Source organism: Cryptotermes secundus, unplaced genomic scaffold, assembly GCF_002891405.2.
Source record: "Cryptotermes secundus unplaced genomic scaffold, Csec_1.0 scaffold1688, whole genome shotgun sequence".
Lineage (NCBI taxonomy): Eukaryota > Metazoa > Arthropoda > Insecta > Blattodea > Kalotermitidae > Cryptotermes > Cryptotermes secundus.
Window position 1 is genome coordinate 3,875 of NW_019734346.1, and position 21,793 is coordinate 25,667.

Genomic DNA, 21,793 nt, shown 5'->3' on the forward strand with positions numbered 1-21,793 from the left:
ACGGTTTCAGAATCTGCATTGTTAATGCCGAAGTCCGCCACTGGAAACGATCTTCAGTGTTTTACTTATTACCGCCTTCGTAACCCATTTCCCCAAGGCCCAACATAATACTCAACTCCCGCCTCATTCTTAGCTATTTTCTAAGAGGTTTCACTGAAAAGGTGTCTTCTCTATTCTACACACATGCTCAACCACCATAAAAGAACAGGAGTAACGTTCTGCAAGCAAAGTTGCATGTTTACCTTCTACTGGTGTCTCAGTAGCGCAATATGGATCTATTTCTGCAGTTCACAAGGCAGACACAACTAAGGGAACGTCAGCACTTGCATAAAGGTACAAAGAGAGAATCCCTGCTATGCATGCTTCAGTACAACCTCATTTGTTTGAATCACTGCAAGAAGACGCATCTTGAGAGAAATTTCTCTCTGACAAGCTATTCCTTCTACAGAAGCCATAAAGCAAGAAGACGCTAAAATTAACAAGCATTAAAGTACTCCTCACTGATGTGATGTTTTGTAGGGTTCTGAGGATAACAATGTAAAGATATAAGTGCCAGTTTAGATGTGTTCACAACGAACCGCTATGTAAATGGTTATTCGTCAGTTATCGCCCAAATAACAAAATATATAGTTAGTTACTCCGTGGTTTTAGTCCGTAAGCGAACTACACCGACCTAGCGACCGCCGCTTGTCGATGAAGTTAGTGCCAACTTTTGCGGATAGAGGGTGTTACGTGGTCAGCGCAACGGATCCCGACGGCCGTTAATCTCGGTTTTCTAGACCGGAGCTGCTATTTCCTTGAAATAGCTGCTCAATTATTCTCGCGAGGCTGAGTGGACCCCGTTCCAGGCCCACCACTTCTCAGAAGACCTGGTAGCGCCGGGAATCGAACTCGGGACCTCTGTATTAGTTATATATCTAGTAATTAAATCGAAGTAAGTAAAAGGAAAGTAAGTAAAGGTATCCCTGTAAGAGGCCTTGGAGGCCCATAGGGTTGTGAGATGTTGAGGTTCCCACATTTTCTAGACAATCGGGTCACAGATGGCGGCGATGTTGTCAGCCCTACGCACCGGCCGCCCCTTGCCCCCAGGAATATTCCAAGAATGTTCCTGGTACTCATTTCTGTTAGAGGCCGAGTCGACCACAGGACCATAATGCGGCTCGAAGAATTAGGTCAATTGAAAAAATCCAATGACCTCATCGGGACTTGTACCCGCGACCTTCCGGCTTGTAGCATAGTACCTCAACCAACTAAACAACCGCGTCGAAAGAAATGTCTGGACAGTCCGTAAGCTGGTAGGCTTATACTAATGTCTACAAAGAATAACATTAACAGAAGCTGGACATTCCTAAAAGATATTGTGACGCGTTACCTTGCGTCCATCGCCGCGCAACGACTACAATGGAAATTGTTGAGTTTCAACAGCGACAAATCGAATACAAACAGACCGTTGCGAAGGAGCGTTCCCGAGGCAACGGATTGCCGAACACGTGAGTTTGGAATAAGCGCTTCCATTGTAACGCAAAGAACAGGAAGCCGTTGTGTAGACAATGTAGAAGCAACGAACGCGTCTCTCCAGAAATGAACTACAAAGAGTTCGTTGCGCCCGTTACGTAACAGCGGACAGTAGAAACGAAACAGTGAGGAACGATATCTGGTATCCAGTCCGCAGAACACCTACATAAGCCGAGCTTACGACCCGTATTGAAGATTGAGTATTAGAATATTGAGAATTGAAGTATTAGGCCAGAAGTCAAGTGACATTGCAAGTGATAATTGTAAGAGCAAACCACAATAAAGATTCACTAAATCCGAGACCCACGTGAAGTTATCTGTCGCGTGACATAACCAATACGTGACAATATGTTGCCATACAGCAATTCACGAACAGAAATTAAGTGGCTGTAATGTCGCCCCCATCTCTCAGGTGACGGCGTGTCCGTCACTAGCATAATATTCATAATGACTTTCGTGAGAACGGTTCAAATTGTTTCACACAGAATTACTGCTGATTCATCGGCAAAATTCGTTTGCGCCTCGCAGCCGGCGGCGCAACGGTCGCCGTGAAGCGCAGAGTCGTGGAAATGGATAACAAAATAAAAATCCTGTCTGCATATGTAGGCCTAATAACACCGTCGAGAACACTGGAAATAAACATTCCTTTTGTATTATTTTACAGTGAATGTGGCACAGTTCAGATATTTGGGAACGATGATAACAAATCAAAATCTGATTCAGGAGGAAATTAAGAGGCGATTGAACTCGGGTAATGCTTGCTACCATTCAATCCTGAACCTTTTGTCTTCTCGTCTGCTGTCCAAAGACATAAAAATTAGAATATACAAAGTTATAATTTTGCCTGTGGTTCTGTACGGAGTGTGAAACTTGGCCTCTGACATTAAGGGAGATGACCGTGGAACGTATTACGAAGGGGGTGAGAGAAATGCATATACGATATTGGTGGGAAAGCCAGATGGAAAAGACCACTAGGAAGACCAAAACCTAGGTGGGTGGACAATATTAAAATAGATTTTAAAGCTATAGGATAGGATGGTATGGATTAGATTGATCTGGCTCAGAATACGGACCAGTGGAAGGTTCTTGTGAACACGGTAATGAACCTTCGGGTTCCATAAAATGCTGGAAAGTACTTGAGTAGCTGCACAATTGGCAGCTTCTCAGGAAGGGCTCAACTCCATGAGTGAGTGAGTGAGTGAGTGAGTGAGTGGGTGAATGAGTGAGTGATAGAAAATTGCAGCTGCTCATGCAGCTATGTGTATGGAGGTAAATCGAAAACCAATCCACAAATTCTGCACGAAACATTCCTTTTGTGACAAGGCTTGTATACATTGTAGAGTTCGAAACTCTGTGGTTAGGTTTTACAAATTGAGCACGTTTTGTATTTGCGCCAGTGAAAATTATACATAGAAGTAACTTCTATATTAGAAAGAATTTAGCTACGTGTTTTGTCATCCTCACCACTCACGCTGAAGCACCGAAACACGTAACCTCTAAGTTACACGTTCTTCACATCACTTCTTGTTATAGTGGATCCAGGAAGCTCTTAATTTACAGAAGAAAGGCGGTGCCCTATCAGTAGCCTACCGTCCCCTTGCTACGTGTTGCACAGTGGTTGCATATAATACAGGGGTGCGCATACCCCCGCGAGTGGAAAGATATTAACACTACTTACTTACTTACTTACTTACTTACTTAAGGCCGCGCCATAGCTCAAGCAGTTAGTCGCTGGCTTCCCACCGTGGAGGCCCGGGTTCGATCCCGGGTATGGTCAAGTGGGTTTTATGGTGGACAAAGTAGCGTTGGCGCAGGTTTTCTCCGAGTACTTCGGTTTCCCTTGCCAATCTTCATTCCACCAATTGCTCCACAAACACCCTCACCTATCATCTGGGGCTGATACAATAAGTCAGAAGTGGCCGCAGTACAAAGGACTTAGTCCCACCCCACTAGCAATAAAAAAAATTACTTGGAAAATTAGTTACTTACTCATGGAGCTGAGTCCTTCTGGAGGAGCCGCCAANAGCGTTGGCGCAGGTTTTCTCCGAGTACTTCGGTTTCCCTTGCCAATCTTCATTCCACCAATTGCTCCACAAACACCCTCACCTATCATCTGGGGCTGATACAATAAGTCAGAAGTGGCCGCAGTACAAAGGACTTAGTCCCACCCCACTAGCAATAAAAAAAATTACTTGGAAAATTAGTTACTTACTCATGGAGCTGAGTCCTTCTGGAGGAGCCGCCAATTCTGCAGCTACTCAAGAATTTCCCAGCATTTTATGGAACCTGAAGGTTCATTACTGTGTTCACAAGAGCCTCCACTGGTCCCTATTCTCAGCCAGATCAATCCAATCCATATCTTCCCATCCTTTCTCTCTAAGATCCATTTTGATGTTGTCCACCCACCTACGCCTTAGTCTTCCCAGTGGTATCTTTCCTTCCGGCTTTCCCACCAATATCCCATACGTATTCCTCGTCTCCCCCATTCGTGCTACATTCCCTGCCCACCTCATCATCCTTGACTTGATCATTCTAATAGAACATATTAGAACTACGTGTTCTGTGTGAGCACTTGTCTTATAAACATAAGTTAATTGGTCATGAAGCTAAAATTACCTTAAGAAAAACAATGGATCTCTTTTTTGGGATCTTGTAATTATACACCTTTCGCTTCCTATAACTAAAAATTGCAAATATGAAGTGAACATTTGCAGCTTTTAACCCGTAAATGTATGTTATTCGCAAAGCTTGCATAAACTGGTGGTAGACCTCGTCAGCCAAATTAATGTAACTAAACACAGGACAACACAAACACAGAATAAAGGCATACACACACCAAACATCCATGCCTTGTGTGGGATTCGAACCCTCGAACCCGGCTTCCGTGCGAGCGAAGACAGTACATGCCTTAGACCGCTCGGCTACCGTGACCGGCATTGTATCGTATAACATACAGAGTAATAATTCTGCCACTGATCTCCTCTATCAGCAGTAAATTTACATATGCAATGAATGAAAGTGAAGACTGACGGCGTGTACCTCACACCGGTGAACACAGTTCCAGCTACAGCGCTGTAAAATTTATATACAGGCTCAGAAGCCATGATGGCGCGTAAGAACCACGCATCCTAGACTTCGGGCTGTGCAGGGGGTTGAGTGGCCAGCTTCACACTCCAGCGAAGTTCTGCCGCTGTAAATAGGATTGCTCTTCCCCTGAAATATAACTCCGGCCAAATTCACATAGCTAGCTCGCGAATAATAAAACATAATTTATTAAATACGCATGATCCACATTGAGAATTGTTGTAGCTTCAATTTCACTAAATTCAAAGCCATCTCCACTTAATTTCTTGCTGATGAAATTCAATGTGAAACGAAGTTTCATGTTTCCTCATTCCAAAATTCGCACGTGCTTCCAGGATGTAAGGTTGCTACTCTGGACTCATTTCAATAACGTCGCCATTAGGGCTTCAAGTCACGTCATCTCTCTTTTCCATACGACTTGTAGCGTAATGCGTGTTGCAGCACGAAGGCGGCAGAAATATGCAGTGTAATCACTACATGACAGAATCACCGTATTGGGCCCTTTGCAAGAGCGCTAATTCGCGCTAGAAAGTGAGAGAAACTAATTATGGCGATCCTTTAAGTTTCCTTCACATTATTACAAAATGAGTGCTAATTCATAACTAACCTCAACCTATAGCGCAGGGTCTTTCGTGAAAAGCAACTAAGCAGTTTGTGTGGTTAATATTGCTGCTTGCTTTCATTTCTTCCTTCTGATGCGTTTAATGGTGAAGCAGAGATGCGCTAGACACCCTAAATTCTTGGAAGATGGACATGTTCGACAATTTCAAAATTCTACACGGACTTACACCTGATTTGTCATTATGAATGTGTGGTATGGGTAACTACGACGTGTGTTCTGTTTTAATACCATACGAAATAAGGCTTTAATTTCAAGCGCGCTTTAAATAAGAAAATATTTTGGCGGCAAATAAGATTTTTTTTTTATTTAACATCAATTTACAATCTACTTGACCACTGTAAGTAATAAGTAAATGCGATGGGTGGAGATTTTTAAGGCCATTATTTACACGATTGGAAGAGACGTATTTTGAAGGCAAAGAAGAGGAGGGAAACTTTACGCCTATCGACACGTATCAAGCGGAAACGATACGAGGAAGAGGAGGAGGGATGATGATGATGATTATGATTATGATTACGAAAGGGGAAGAGGTTATTTTCATTGTATGCATGAACTGTAAGAAAAGCATGGTTACCTTAGAGGTCCTCAGGAAAAAAAAAACCTCTGTTGTTCTAATGTTCTGTGAATCAGTAACTTTTTAGAACTGCTAAGTAACAACATTGCAAGATGGAGGAATGCATCACATCTTCACTCACTCATGGAGCTGAGCGCTTCTTGAGAAGTTATCAACTGTGCAGCTATTCAAGAACTTCCCAGCATTTTATGGAACCCGAAGGTTCATTACCGTGTTCACAAGAACCTCCCACTCGTCCCTATCCTGAGTCAGATCAATCCAATCCATACGATCCCATTCTATCTCCCTGAGATACATTTTAATATTGTCCACCCACCTACGCCTTGGTCTTCCAAGTGTTCTCCTTCTTGCCGGCTTTCACACCAATATCCTATATGCATTTCTCCTCTCCCGCATTCGTGCCACATGCACTTCCATTTTATCCTCCTCAATAATATCTTACATAACAAAAAAATATCTGGCAATATGAAGATTATTAATAGATGTACCGCAGGTAAACGAGCAGTGCCAAAAATTATTTGATCTGAAGTGGCGTATGCGAATTATATTGAACTGTTTGCAGTTCAGGTTGCTGCTGCAGCCACAGTACGGTCTCTCGTACAAGACTGTCATCGAACACCCCCAGAATGAGACGTTTATGTCAATGAACTCGGGTAAGCTACCTGGAAAACACAGAGGGATCCAAAAAATAACTGACAGTGAGGCAGACTTGTACTGAAAAATCGAAACTCACCCTGTACCAGAAGCCGCCGCCGCAACTGCTGCAGCCGCATAATTCTCATACAGTCCGTACACAGCGGAAGCCGGTGCAGTGTTCACTTCCTCTTCATCGCCAGCAGAGACAATCACGTCATCTGTTGCACCGCACATGGTCGCCAAAAGTTGTTCGTTCCCTCCACCCGACTGCGGTGAGTCAACCGCCGTCAAGCCTCCACCAATCACAGACCGCGGTCCACCAGCAAGAATAGAAAGAATATTGTTGCGTTGGTGTTTCGTTGATGATAGGATGGAGCCAGGCGACAGGCGGTTATTTGCTGTATTAATGCCTGGTGTTGCCGCTAGATGATAGTGAGGGCGCAAACGGTTCAATATGGAGCCTCCACCACCAGAATGGAGAACTGTAACACAAATTAAACCTCTGAAACTCGGCATGAAATGATAATCACTTTTACTGGCTTAAGTATCTACCAAAACCAGTTTTTAGGCGACATAAGAGCTCAGGAAGTTAGTCTCCTGCTCCTCGCCTCATCGGCACGGGTTCAATTCTAGGTCTGTTTATCTGGGATTTGTGGTGTACAATGTAGGCATTGGAGCAAGCTTTTTTTTAAATTCGCTTAGTGGGGAGTGGAGTCCAACTGGGTCCACTCGGCACGGCGTTCACTGATTGGCCTACTGTAGCCTGCCCCAGGTGATTATGATGATAGAGAATTTGGTGGAATGAAGATTGGTAGGGGAAACTGAAGTACTCGGAGAAAACCCGCCCCAGCACCACTTTGTCTATCACAAATCCCACTTTACCAGACCCCGAATCGAACCCGGACAGCCGCGGCGGGAAGCCAGCGACTAACCGTTTGAGCTATGGCGCTGCCTTTGGAGCAGGCTTTCTCCCGAGTACTTCTGTTTCACCTATCAATTCTTTTCCCACCAACTGCTCCATTACTCTGATGTATCATTCGGAACTGGGACAATGAATAGAAAATATAGAGAGAAATACACTGACCTCGAAACGCATGATATTCTAGTTTTAACTTTTTCTGGTCCGATATGGGAATGAGTCTGCCGCATTAAATTTCACTTTCCGGTCCTATGCCGGACTGAGTCCGCCAATTGCTTCATCAGTAATTCTTGAGGGAGGCAAACAGTGATCAGTTGTATCACACAAGCCTTCCTCTCTGCAGTGTTGTTAACAAATGTTTCGTTCTATTGCTTTGTGGGTTTTATATTAGATTTTTCGAAGAGCCTGCATATATTTCTGTCTGTAGTTATATCACAATGGCATCTTCCTGTGGGTGTGCATTGGAGAGCAAACAGATCAATGAACAATTGCATTATGACTCTGATTCTTTCAGTGAACTTACTGATATACGTAGTTCATCATACTGAACCTGATGCCGAAATAAGCGGGCCTGATTTGAGTGACAGGTGTAGTAATTCTGATGACGATCAGGTAATTGCAAGTGTAAGAGGTAACGATGCTGGTGGTTGTGGTAGTCGCAACGACACAGACGATGATAATGAATATTGGGCTTTGTGGGACGAAAATAACCATGATTTTTATATGATATCATTTCTTGCCTCATCTCATTATAAACCACCTCGAAATAGACAAAAGCCTGTTTCTACACACGAATTTTTGTGCCACTTTCTAGTGACACTTTGTTTGCAGAAATAGCCGCTGAAACTAACAGACATGAAAGTAAAACAACCTCTTACATTATAAAGCGGCAGTCAGTAAAACTTTCAACTTTGTCTCACCTGGAGTTCTTTAGAAAAGTGATTGCAGTATTGGTCGGAAACATTTGAAACAAGATGGCCCGAAAAAGAGGAAGACCAAGTTAAACAGACGTAGAAGACGGTCTGAATGGCAAACTGCACCCGATTCAGGCACGTGGTGGGAAAGTAGCAAAGGACTGCGCAGTTGTTCCCAAAGGAAACGTGAAAGGAAATGAACGAGAAACGCCGTTTTATAGTGACACTTGTCCAGGAAAGTCAGGCTCCCCCAACAAGTATCTCACCACATACCATACAGTGAAGCGGTACCGTTTGGTATGTAGCCAGCAATTTTATATCTAATAAACTTATAGAAAAAACATCTCATCTTTCCTGCAGAAATTTCTATTCGTGTATTATGTAGCTTACTGTAGTACTCTGTATTATGAACCGCGCAGCCAATGAACCGCATTATATTAACAGCACAAATTAACCATTGGCTCCCGATAGCATAAGGCAAGAGGGCTGTATTCTCTAGGAAAACTGTAACATTACGATACTAACATGGCGATCCAATGCAGCAAACAGAACAAATTTGACGAAGCCTGTGCGTGGTCCACTGCAGTAACAAACATGAAGCTACTCACAGCTTATAACATTTTGAAAATCATTTTTAAATACATTTTAAATATCGAATTCTGGATTTGCGATCACCTGATTATTAAATTAGGTTCAACCTACTGTTATGTATACGACTTTATCATATGTACTATTTTTATTTTTAATTTTTATTCTTATTTCGTTGTATTTTATTGTTAACTTTAATCAAAGTTTACTTTAAGTTTCGTCTAGTTTGGAAACTGAATAGAAACCATCTTGTAAGAACCATTTATAACAATGGGAATTTTAGCGTTGTAGTTCGTTAATAGTATGTGAGAAAATTGCAGCACCTGAAAATGAACAATTTGAGGACGAAACATTTAGTGCGTGCTATATAAATAAATAAATAATAAAGTATTATTGCGTTGACGGTAAAAATTATATATGTCCATTGTATATACACAACAGGAATCAATCCTTAAAAATACAGGAATACTGTTTGCTTGTATAGTTACCCCCTCTTTATTCGTTTCGCAATGCTTTATTATTTTAAAACTCTCTTCTGCATATGAGTGCTCCCAGGGTAACAACATTTATACTTTTTATTTATTAATGGTTTTGATTATCGACGCTGTCAGAAGCTCTGTGTACAGTATACAGATTCGACTGGCAGGAGGATGCTTTCAAATAGTGTGGGCAGAAGTTGTTGTGACTAATTGGAAGGCCTACGCCGGCGTTTGCCTGGAGGGAATGGGGAAAACCCATGAAAAACCTCACACACGACAGCCGGTTTCCGTGTTGAGATCTGAACCATTGACCCCGCGAATACCGAACAGGAGTAACACCCACTCAACTAACATTTTCTGTAATTTATATTCTTATGAGTCAAATATTGTTAGATTTAAACATCTGCTCAGCTCGTAAGAAGGGTTTGTTTCACTGATCTCAGACACCAAATAAATCCAAATAAGAAGGACCGGTGCTATTAAGCTAGATATCTAAGGCCGCGCCATAGCTCAAGCGGTTCGTCGCTGGCTTCCATCGCGGCGGCCCGGGTTCAATCCCGGGTCTGGTCAAGTGGGATTTGTGGTGGACAAAGTGGCGCTGGGGCGGGTTTTCTCCGAGTACTTCGGTTTCCCCTGCCAATCTTCATTCCACCCAACTCTCCATCATCATAATCACCCGGAGCCGGCTACAATAGGCCACTCAGTAGCCGCCGTGCCGAGTGGACCCAGTTGGACTCCACATCCCACTAAGCGAATTAGAAAAAAAGCTAGATATCTCGTGCATGGCAAAGGAAGAGTTCAAATAAAACCACAATAGCATACTGTGTCTGCTATTTGTAAAGATAACACGCAACACAGAGCAATCTGTATGACTGGGTCGTTACACTTAATTTACGTTCTTTAAAGAGATATTTTATGCCTCGGGTCTAACGAAGCCAACGTGTAATTTACCTGACGTCACTCCGGGCAGCTGTGTCCGAGCTGTTAACCCGCGGAATGCTGGATGTAGGAGGAAATGCTGACTGAAGAGATAATTCCGTCCATTTTGTTGAGTGTATGGTAAGGCTTGCAAATGGCGACCATTTTGATTGCTGTTGCCGGTATTGTTGGTGTTGCTGGTCTTGCCTGTAGATGTGGGAGGGGGAGAAGTGGTGGGACTTTGAGCAGTGGGGGAAGATGGCTCCACCAGGTTCCCTGAAGAAGAGGTGAGGCCCAGCACTGTTGTGTTGAGTAACTGCATCTCCCGCATTTGCTCCTGGCGGATTTCGTCGTTGTAATCCTGTAAAATCGCATTGAATTCAACATTGAATTTAATAAAAAAACTCTATTTATACAGTAACTTGTAATTTACTTTGCATGGGGAAGCAGAAGAACTTTAATTTAAATCGTCAAAAACAGAAGCTATACGGAGTGGAGTAAGTCGGTGCTTTTTTACGAGATAACTCGCCCGCAGAAACAACGGTTTAAGGTGCTTTACGGGTGGAATTGATCTCATTACGTCTGTTCCACTTTAATTACGAACCAGACCTGTATGTGGCGCTCCCTTTCCGCAGAAATGCAGCAACCGAGACACAGCCATGGTTATACAGACATGCGAATAGTAGACGAGCAGCTGTAAGCTTATTTTAGAGCGTGTATTTTTTTGTTATGCCTTATGGCTTAACGAAGTGAGATTTGAAACCCAGGAGCTCAAAGGCGCCCCGTCGAACTATCGCAACCGAGAAAGTTCGTAATGCTTGCCCAACAGGCGGCAAGTCTCGCTTGGAAATGCTGAACCAGTGGTTGCAACAGGCGTAGTAATTATTACAGTTTATCGAGGGCATGAAGTTTGCTGACTCGCAAGAATTTTCTATTATATATCCCATTATGTCGGTGACTATAAGCAGTTGATTACCAAAACTTTAACACTTCCTAGAGGAGGCTATGTAGGATCGCCTACCGACGTGCTAATTGCCGCACAGCTTACGGAAAACCAGGCCAAAATGACCGTGGGCTACAAAACGTGGCACGTCGTCGTCTAACTCTTCTGAAACCAAAGTAAGTGAATTTACGTCTTATTGCTGGCAACCTGAGAGATGCTTATGAGACAAGGAACTGAGGCTAGATAAATATGAACTTATGTAGCTTAGCTCAACCCAAAATGAGTATGTAGATGGTGTAAATAAACAGGTGACAACAGGTGGCACCCCAGTGTTACAAGTTTATTCCCCAGAACCCCAGATACCAGAGAACCAGAAACGCTACAAATAAGAGATAAGATTTAGCCACAAAACTGAGTCCTCCCCTTGAAGGATCCCTTTTACCCCTTTATGCGGGTACTGGTTCCCAGAATGGTTGACGGAACCTAGTATCAACATCCCAAGGCGAAAGAGTAATTGACAGCAGTTGGGGTAGGATAACAGGCTACGCTACAACAATTTGCATAAAACGTATACGTTAAGCGTACAAAGTCAGTGCATAATGAGATAGGTTATATGGCTTTTACACGTGCATTTTCTTCTTAAAAGCAACTTATTATCCCGTCACCCTTCTTCCTCATTACATGTTTCGGCCGCGTAAGGCCATCATCAGGTGTTGTTTATCTTGCTGAAATAGTTGCACTGTGTGTCAAAATTACGTATCGCGTGTGAGCGCGATATTTCATAATTAAAACAAATTAATCTTCATTAAAATTAATTGACACCAGAATGTTTTCCATTGGTCGTCATCCATCCGTTTAAAGATATTCGATTGAGTATTTCTCGTTTTGGCCGATCACAGTGGCCGCGTGGTCTAAGGCATGAACCGTCTTCGCCGGCTCGAACACTGGGATCGTTGACTCGAATCCCACTCAAGGCATAGACAGCTGTATTGTGTGAGTTTGATCTGTATGTAGGTAGGGGGCCTTGCGACAGGCTGAACCCCCGTCCAAACTAAAAAAAAAATGGCTCAGAGCCTAATAAAGGGCTGTAGAGCAATAATAATAATAATAATAATAATAATAATAATAATTTCGCTTTGTTGGAATTATTCGCGCTGCTTACACCTTGCGGCGTGGGTTTTATGCATGCTATGTGTGCATTCGTAAGGATGCTGATGTACGCAGTGCTACTGTCAGTTTTCTTACATACGTACCATTGACTGTAGGTTTTCCACGCTGTGTCTGTGGATATCCGTGGTAGAGTCATTAAGTTCGTGGAATGTGGTTTTATCGCATCATATTACAAGGTATTCACATACACCTACACAGATCCACATTGGCCCTCAGAATAGTTGCCGTTAGCCGCTATGCAAGCCTTCCAACGTTGATATAGCTGTCGAAAACATTGCTGGAACATATTGGCAGTAAATTCCCTTACGACGCTTTGCGGCCATTCCACGAACTTATTGACTGTGGTATTATTATTATTTATGTTGTGTATGTCCAGTATGTAATTACTTTTATCTACACTGTGCTGTGTCTGTAATTTGATTTGTAGCTGTTGAATCGGCACATAAATAATAAATACCTGAATTGAATTTTATTTTTATTATTATACCATAGATACTGTATACTTATACTCTAGACTTGTATTTTGGTCATACCGGGTTAAAATCTCGGCACGGCTACTCGTTAACATGGAAAATTTTTCGTAATTTTCACCAGTCTCTCCGGGAGAATTACCGAATAGATTGGTGTGTCGGTATCGGTCTAGACTTGCATTCTGAAATACAAGTGTCCAGGGTTACCGCTTGGTTCGAATCTCAGTTGCATCACCGCCCTTACGACTGAAAATTTTCGTGCATTTCCTCTGTCCCTGTAAGCAAATTCCGGTGTAGTACTTCGATTAGGCCTCGACCGCTTCCTTCCAGACCCTTTCTAATACATCAACCATCGAGAACCGTCGTAAAGTAAACAACAAACACACAATCCACATGAATTCCAAGGTAGTACCATCAGACAAGGTATGGTTCCCTTCCTACTGGCCCATACTTCCATCTTCCGGTCTCATTTGACTCACACAACCTCTGCAATTGAAAGAGCGTAGTTAAATTACCCAAAGATCAGCGCGACACGTTATGTACGTCACGTACCGGCACAAGGAACTTGCGTACTTCCGCCAGCGCGTACGCGATCCTTGCGTGGGCCTCTGCTGGGGGCGCAAAGGCCGTGATCTCTACGTGCAAGTCATCGTTGAAGTGGGCGTACTTGGGGTCGCCAGAGGCGCGCAGTTCCTCCTCCTGCAAGGAAGATCGAAGTCTCAGACACAAGCATATATAGAGTATATATCACGTTCGCATTGACTGCACAGGGCTAACGCAAGAGCAGGGACATCAAGCCGGCGGCCCGAATTCAATCCCGGTTCTGGTCAAGTGGGATTTGTGGTGGACAAAGTGGCGCTGGGGCAGGTTTTCTCCGAGTACTTCGGTTTCCCTTGCCAATCTTCTTCTTCTCCTTCTTCTTCTTCTTTTTTCCTTGGCACTACAGCCCCAGTGGGCCTAGGCCTACCTCCATGAACTTCTCCGTTCACTTCGGTTTTTCTAGATCTTACACATTCGGTAGGACTCCTTGGGCGGGTGATCAGCTCGTCCCAAGGCCCTTGCAATCTTCATTCCACCAAAATTCTCCATCGTCATTATCACCAGGGGCAGGCTACAATAGGCCAATCAGTGGCCGCCGTGCCGAGTGGACCCAGTTGGACTCTATGCCCCACAAAGCGAATTTAAAAAAAAATAATAAAAAAACCCGTGTTTGACATGAAACACTGCACTGAAAACTCAGTTTTTTTTAATTTAGTTACAAAATTAATTACGACTTACTTCGTTAGATGTTCATAACAGAGTTCTTTTTCAAATGAAAGCTATAATTTAGCATACGTGACGTGGCATGGAATAAATATATGGCAAGAAAAACATTTCGTACTAGGCCAACTAATGAACCACATTTCCGCCCAAATTTGCCTGCCACTTTCAGCATTCATCTGCCCAATACAATTTTCATTTGCTTTAGCTGTTACATTATATTCTCGAAAGGATCCATCGTTAAGGCAGGACTGACATATGGCGTTTCATTAGGAACTAAAACATAAATTTTAAAATGAAATTAAATAGCCACCATTTGCGAATCTGTGGTCTGTAGCATATCTTGGGAGCAGCTACCATTTTCAAGTGACGAATTTAAATCTGAAATACTTTAAATGAACATTAATGCATATGAAACGTAAAAGTCACCGAAACTTTACTCTCGTATAAGGTAGAAGAAGAAAGGAGAAAGAACTGATGAGCTTATCACCATATCGCGCTGCTACACCTCACCTTGTGCTTGTCCCTCATGGAGCCTCTGCCCAGAATCGCCATTTTCGTCATTGTGTCCTCCTGCAGTCTCTTTAGGGAGTTGCCTTTGGGCCCCAACAGCTTCCCCACGAAGTTAAACTGGAACAAAACAAACAACAGCGCATCATGCCGTTTGTGCATTGCAGAGCGTTCCAAACCCCACGCGGTTAAGCTGCTAGACTTAAACACAGAAAGATATTCTGTTAAACTACTGAGCCCAGTACAACAGAATTTATGAACCCTTTGTCCACTGAGTTTGATTTAGAAAAAAATCATTAACTTATTTCTGTTTCCTCGGTACCTTTACAATTTCCATTTACACTCCTAACAACAATGGACAAAAGCTCATGTGGTGTAGCATTTCATTACTCATAGCGTCAGTCTGCTGTCCTGTCTAGGTAGGTCTACATGCAATGCGTTTTAGTTCGAGAGAACAAACAGTTGCGCAGCACGGAAAGAGCAGGCCGTCGGGAAGCGATTTCTGTGGAGAACAATCTTATTAATACAGTGGACAGGCCTACTACAGAAGTGTCATACAAAAGTTTTATCAAAATCCCAAAAATTCAAAATAAAGTCCAACGCAATAGAGATCATTTAGGTCCTCAAATTGTGCCTAAATATCAGGAGACGTGAAAGAAACTTAGACATGGTCTTGTAGAAACCTGTTAGAAGACTCAGCCACCTGCTCACGCTGGTTCATCGCTCACGGATTTTTTGCCTTGAAGATGGAGGCGATACATTCATCCGAAACGTCGGCTCACACAAGAACTGCACGGCACCATCCCAGAAAACAGAATTCTTCAAAGAAATAAAAGTTGGATATGATATTCTCACAGTGGAGTTCTATGAAGAATATTGCCTCCTTGGTTGTGACGCCGTGAAGTTCCACAGAATTTCACTGCGAGCTTCAACTTGCTATTTGCTCGGTTTTCCCCTAGAGTTTGAAGAAGGCGAGCTATTCTTCCGCAACGTCAATGAACTTCTACAGAACTACACGGCGGCATATCGCAGATGATAATGCTCTTGGCAGAATTATAACGTCCTTGCCCTGCAGACAGCCAGACAACGTGTCTAGGCCCCTAAACCAAATTCCGAGGGTGTAATTATGCATTGCAAGGCCAGCGATTTAGCACCACTCAGGAGGCTGTTGTAAGTGGGTATAGAGCAATGGCGGAAAGACGATTATCGTGGGAAAATCGAAGCAACTGCTCCAGTGCTACTTCATCCGTAATGAATGTCGCGTAACGTAACTCGGGATGGACCCCGAGGCCCCACGAAAAGAAATCAGCGTCTAATAGGCTGATCTATGGCGGGAAATTAAGCAATTAACAGCGCAGTATCTAAATTCGAATGTTTACTTGTTCTTCAACTGAACACAATGAGATATCGTACACAGAAGTGGATAATTTAGAGAATCTTCAGTGAAAAAATAACTGAGTGAAAAAAATACTTATTTGAAATTATACGGAAATGTTTGATAAAGCAGTTCTAAAATACGGCAGTGAGACATAAACAAGAGATGACGGAGGAAAAAAAAACGAGGGAAACGAAGCACAAGAATTGAGGTAGTAAGAACCATCCGCGCACGGCTGTGGCAGAAAAGGAATACTGACGCACATGTAAAACCTAGTAATAAATATCTGAAGAGGTTAAGCTCCTACATTGCGAGAGAGATGGAAAGACCATGTACGAAGTCAGTAAATAGGTCACTAGCTGATACAAATCGTAAAAAATATGATATTCCAACCTGGAAAAAAATATTTATTTCTCGACGTATCCTCCACAAACATTGTATACACTTGTCCCATCGCTTTACCAATGCGTCGAAACCCGCAGCATAGAAGTCTTCTGATAGTCGTCTCAGATACTTCTGCACCTCTGCTTAACCTCTTCGTCATCAGCAAAACGTTTGCCATCCAGTTGTGAACGCTTTAAGCGACAAACACTTCCCACCATAAAACATTTCTTTATTAATATCCTTTGCACTGAGTGCTTCTGCACACAAAAAACGCACAAGAGAAGGCTGCTCTTCGGTATTACACTCAAGCACTGTCGTCATTTTGAAAACTGAAACCAGCCTCTAATCTTTCGCATGCGCGTCTGTTACATGGCCTGTCATGAATCTGGCCTATGCTGCCACCAAGTGATACACATAGAAAACCTATTACGTCCATTTTTTTCCTTGGCACTACAGCCCCAGTGGGCCTAGGCCTACCTCCATGAACTTCTCCGTTCACTTCGGTTTCTCTAGATCTTACACATTCGGTAGGACTCCTTGGGCGGGTGATCAGCTCGTCGCAAGGCCTCTACCTGTACACAAACACAGAAAAACGCACACACACAAACTAAACCCATGCCCTGAGTGGGATTCGAACCCATGATCCCGGCTTCCGAGCGAGCGAAGAGGGTACATGCCTTAGACCGCTCGGCTACCGTGACCGGCAATGTATAAGAACTATATATAAGAATTCAGTTCGTACCTCACAGGAAACAGATCCGAACCCACGATCCCGGCTTCCGAGCGAGCGAAGAGGGTACATGCCTTAGACCGCTCGGCTACCGTGACCGGCAATTTATAAGAACTATATATAAGAATTCAGTTCGTACCTCACAGGAAACAGATCCGAACCCACGATCCCGGCTTCCGAGCGAGCGAAGAGGGTACATGCCTTAGACCGCTCGGCTACCGTGACCGGCAATTTATAAGAACTATATATAAGAATTCAGTTCGTACCTCACAGGAAACAGATCCGAACCCACGATCCCGGCTTCCGAGCGAGCGAAGAGGGTACATGCCTTAGACCGCTCGGCTACCGTGACCGGCAATTTATAAGAACTATATATAAGAATTCAGTTCGTACCTCACAGGAAACAGATCCGAACCCACGATCCCGGCTTCCGAGCGAGCGAAGAGGGTACATGCCTTAGACCGCTCGGCTACCGTGACCGGCAATGTATAAGAACTATATATAAGAATTCAGTTCGTACCTCACAGGAAACAGATCCGAACCCACGATCCCGGCTTCCGAGCGAGCGAAGACAGTGCATGCCTTAGACCGCTGGGCTACCGTGACCGGCATTACATCCATTACAGTTCTTTTACTTTCAGCTGTGGTCTATTTACTGACCCTCCCTCGTAATTAGAACGTGTGAAGATAGATTGGATCTGCAATCCTATGGGGTTAAATACAAAAAAGGAAAACAAGAGGCGTTACAGAGATGACTATGAGCCCGTGAAGGTGGATGAGTGAACTTAAATTTGATCGTGCGATTTATCTTACCATGGATCCGGCACGCTAACCTGTGGGCTAAATTACATTCTTGTAATAAAAATAAGGAGAAAAAATCATTTTACCAGTTTCTTTTGCGTGTTTGTAATATGGTCTCATACTCGGAGAGAAAATCATGAATTATATTTTAAAATGGAGTATCCAGGAAAGCAATTTTACGCAAGGGAGATGAAATGGGGAGGATATTACATGGCTACGTTGCGCAACACGTCACAATATTATCAGTCTGTAGGCCCATTTTTCAGTGAATAAATTAGTCTGTTACTAAGTCACGAAGCCAACCGCTTCACTGGTGAATATGACACTTTGTTCTCAAGTTACTCAACCAGTACATGACTCAGATTATTAATCAGCCGGTTATTTATTTAATTAGACATTCCGCTGTGTGTCTGTCATTATGTTAATTGGATTTTTAGCTACTCAAATTATATGTCACTTGGCAAGTGGTGGCAAGAGCGAGAGAGATGTCTTGTGGCCTCCCCATGTCTTCTTTACAATGTACAGCGTTCCATTGTTTGGCGGCAGCACTGGTTAGGGAACCAAGACAAGAGGCCGACCTGATTAGTGAAAGTAGATCATCCCGCACTGGAGGTCCTGTGGCCGCTGTTGACTCACAGATGTGCAAATATCTGAGCAGGTGTGCTCAGGCATACTAATCAAGTCTCTGTTTCAGGCTGTGTGTTGACCTTACATCCTCTCCCGGTACCTTGTTGATAACCTGTTCGAACTTCTGTTTCTTGAACTGCACGCTACAGAATGTATATTGTTGAGTCACAGAGGCGATAATGAGAGATTTAGCAAGTATGTACTCGTGCTATTGCAGGCAGCAAGACGTTTCGTGATAGCTTCAGTTCGGTGGCCCGGTTGTTGACAGAGTGTGGACAAATTTCCGCAGCTTTCTGTGTCAGTGTCACGGGTCTAGCGAAAACGAAACCTTGGTCAGTGATTATAGTCCTCATACAAGGAAGTAAAAGTACCACGGATATTCGTGACCGCATGTCCAAGTGACTGAGCAGTCTGCTGACAAACCAGGTTCTGGAGGAAGCATTTGAATTTGATTAAAAGAAGAAAATTATATTAAACTCTTGCATTGTAATTCGTCTCGAGAAACACATTTTCTAGACAGTCGGCTCACAGATGGCGGTAAGGTTGTCAGCCTTACGTGCCGGCCACCATTTCAGCCCAGGAATATTCCTGGTACTCATTTCTGTTAGAGGCTGAGTCGGCCGCAGGGCCATAGTGCGACTGGAAGGATGAGGTCAATTGAAAAATCCACTTCATCGGAATTCGATCCGCAACCTTCCGGCTTGTGGAATAATGCCTCAACCAACTACACTACAGCATATCCCCCCCCTTCCATTTCAACATGCTCTTCTCATATGCGCTTGAGGCTGAGAGCACCTTGCTCGAACTGAGTCCAGTCAAATCAAATCCAGCATGGCTCACAGAGATGCATATACAGTCAGACTAATTTGCCGTGCATAGGATCCTCATACTCCTCTGTCACGCTACATGAGTCGCGTCGAATGAAACTGAGAGTATGCTTTCGCAAGATGTTAGCATTACATTGGATTCCACTAAAGTTAGTTAGCCAAAGTCTCTCAAGCGGCCTCCAATTTTTCACGTTATTCGTTTAAGTTTCGTAAAACAATGCATCCTTCATCTATCCGTCATACATGCTACATACCCCGTCCATCATCATGAAAATGTTTCGGAGAAAACGCAAGTTATAAATTTCGTCATTATGTAATTTACACCGTCCTCCTCTCATTTTCTCTCTCTTAAGTCCAAATTGTTCCCGAAACGCTGTTTTACTGCAATGTTATAATTCCATGCATTGTCATGCGTAGCCTTCTGGTTTAAAATAGTAATAAATTCATGTAAAAACCAGGGAAGGACACGAAATATATAGAAAGTGGTTATTAGATATAACACTCCATTGGAATACTTTCCATCCGTGAGAAAAAGAAACAGCTAATTCTGTTTTGTGTGTGCCTGTTGAACCGATTAATCGTTTTTCTCAGAGTTCATACAAATATTATACCACTGGAGGCCATCTTAATGTCATACTTTTAATTTCCTACATTCAGTAACGAGATGCCAGACGAACGAAATTGTCCGGTGGAAGCGACAGTAGCGCCTGTACATTTAAGGTCATAAAGATGAGTACAGTAATAAATTTTCTTAAATTGACAACGTCTATTTAGGTATTCGTTTCTGCAGAGTGTAAAATACCAACATAGTGGCCGTGCGAAAATTTTCTTTCCCGTTCAATTTGATGGGGATAACTAATGGACCATTGGAACTAGGAGCGGGAAACTGGGCGCAGAGGTAGATCGTTATCATCCCCACATATTGTGTGTGAAATATTGTTCCTAAATCTATTATAAAGAAGATGACGATGCCAGATTTCGAGAAACTATCCGGATAAATTCAATCTGTACTTCGGCAATATCATGTTCACAAAAAATGTGTCAAATTTTGATAAACTTTGCGTTATATTTTGCTATTTACTTAAAATCTATACAATAGAAGAACAGACTTATGAGTTCTGCTCGGAACTTTGTGTGCATCATTGCGTTCGCATCATTATTTCTTCCTATTTCGTCACAATATCATATGCTAGCTTCATCTATATTTACTTTCAGACCAAGACTAGACGAAGATTCATACATATAAAGTGACCGAAGTGAACTTGCTCGTTGTAAGAACACAGTCAGGGAGCTCCCAGTGAGAGAACTGCCTCAAGCCATGTTAGATCCATGTCACGTGGTAAGAGGCGTACTGCGCAAAATCGGATGAAGACTCGAGAGCCCCTGACGCGTACACATGTGGGTAGCATACGTTCTAGCGCTCCGTATTGGTAGATATGTTTAATCTAGTTCTCTCGCCCCGTCATTTCAGATGTCCCCGAGAGTGGAGTGTTGCGTTGCTGTATGATCACTTCCAACAGACACTCAAAATAAAACTGTAGGAGGCAAAATGTCCTGCGAGTTCCAAACGGAAGCTCTACAGAAAGCCTCTTCAGTTTTTCGTGTTCAACTTTTTTTCATGAAGTTGCAATAGCTAGATTTATAGAGCTTAGAACGCCAGGATTATTTGTGAATAATTAATTCAGAGGGAGGCAGAATGGCGTAGTAGTGGCGCAACTGGTATTTGCCTGAAGGGACGGAGGAAATCCACCAACAACATCAGTCAGGATGGCTGGTATTTTGTTCGAGGTACGGGCCCAGCACCTCTCGAATACAAGTCCCCATTACAGACCGCGGGACTCATCCTACCAACTAAAAAAATATATTAATGGAAAGCGAGGGAAGGGACTTTCTAGCAAACATAGCTACGTATTTAACTCTAAATATAAACCCTACTCCAAAATTCTGCAAGCACCCAGAACATGACTTTAGACTCACTGCATATTATTTCTTTGAAATGAAGATATGTTTACAACGCTGACTAATAAACGGCGAATTCAATAACATTTTATGTAAGTAATAGTGAAACTGTCTCTCTGCTTCATTAAGCACTAAGCCACGAAGAGGCCGCGCCATAGATCGAGCGGTTAGTCGCTGGCTTTCCACCGCGGCGGCCCGGGTTCGATCTCGGGTCTGATCAAGTGGGATTTGTGGTGGACAAAGTGGTGCTGGGGCAGGTTTTCTCCGGCTACTTCGGTTTCCCCTGCCAATCTTCATTCCACCAAATTCTCCATCATCATAATCACCCGGGACAGGCTACAATAGGCCATTTAGGAGACTTATAAATCTGATCTAACACGGAATAACCAGTTGTCAGCCGGAGGCTCTATTCAATATGGGCCTTACGAGTGGTGGAAGTGGCCTGCGTCTCTTATTTCAAGTAAGTCACGTTTACTCATATAAGCCAT

General features: G+C 43.2%; 1 protein-coding gene across 1 annotated transcript in view; it reads right to left on the minus strand.

Annotated features, from left to right (window-relative positions):
• Positions 1–6,528: 6,528 nt before the first annotated feature.
• The window catches only part of LOC111868711, a gene marked incomplete at its 3' end in the record, with an annotated part of 196,097 nt that continues 180,832 nt past the window's right edge, over positions 6,529–21,793 (minus strand). Inside the window, exons 4-7 of the mRNA XM_023859628.2 lie at positions 14,606–14,722; positions 13,385–13,531; positions 10,283–10,610; positions 6,529–6,913 (exon numbers count right to left, since the gene is read on the minus strand). Coding sequence (XP_023715396.1) covers positions 6,529–6,913; positions 10,283–10,610; positions 13,385–13,531; positions 14,606–14,722 — 977 coding nt within the window. The remainder of the gene's footprint in view (positions 6,914–10,282; positions 10,611–13,384; positions 13,532–14,605; positions 14,723–21,793) is intronic.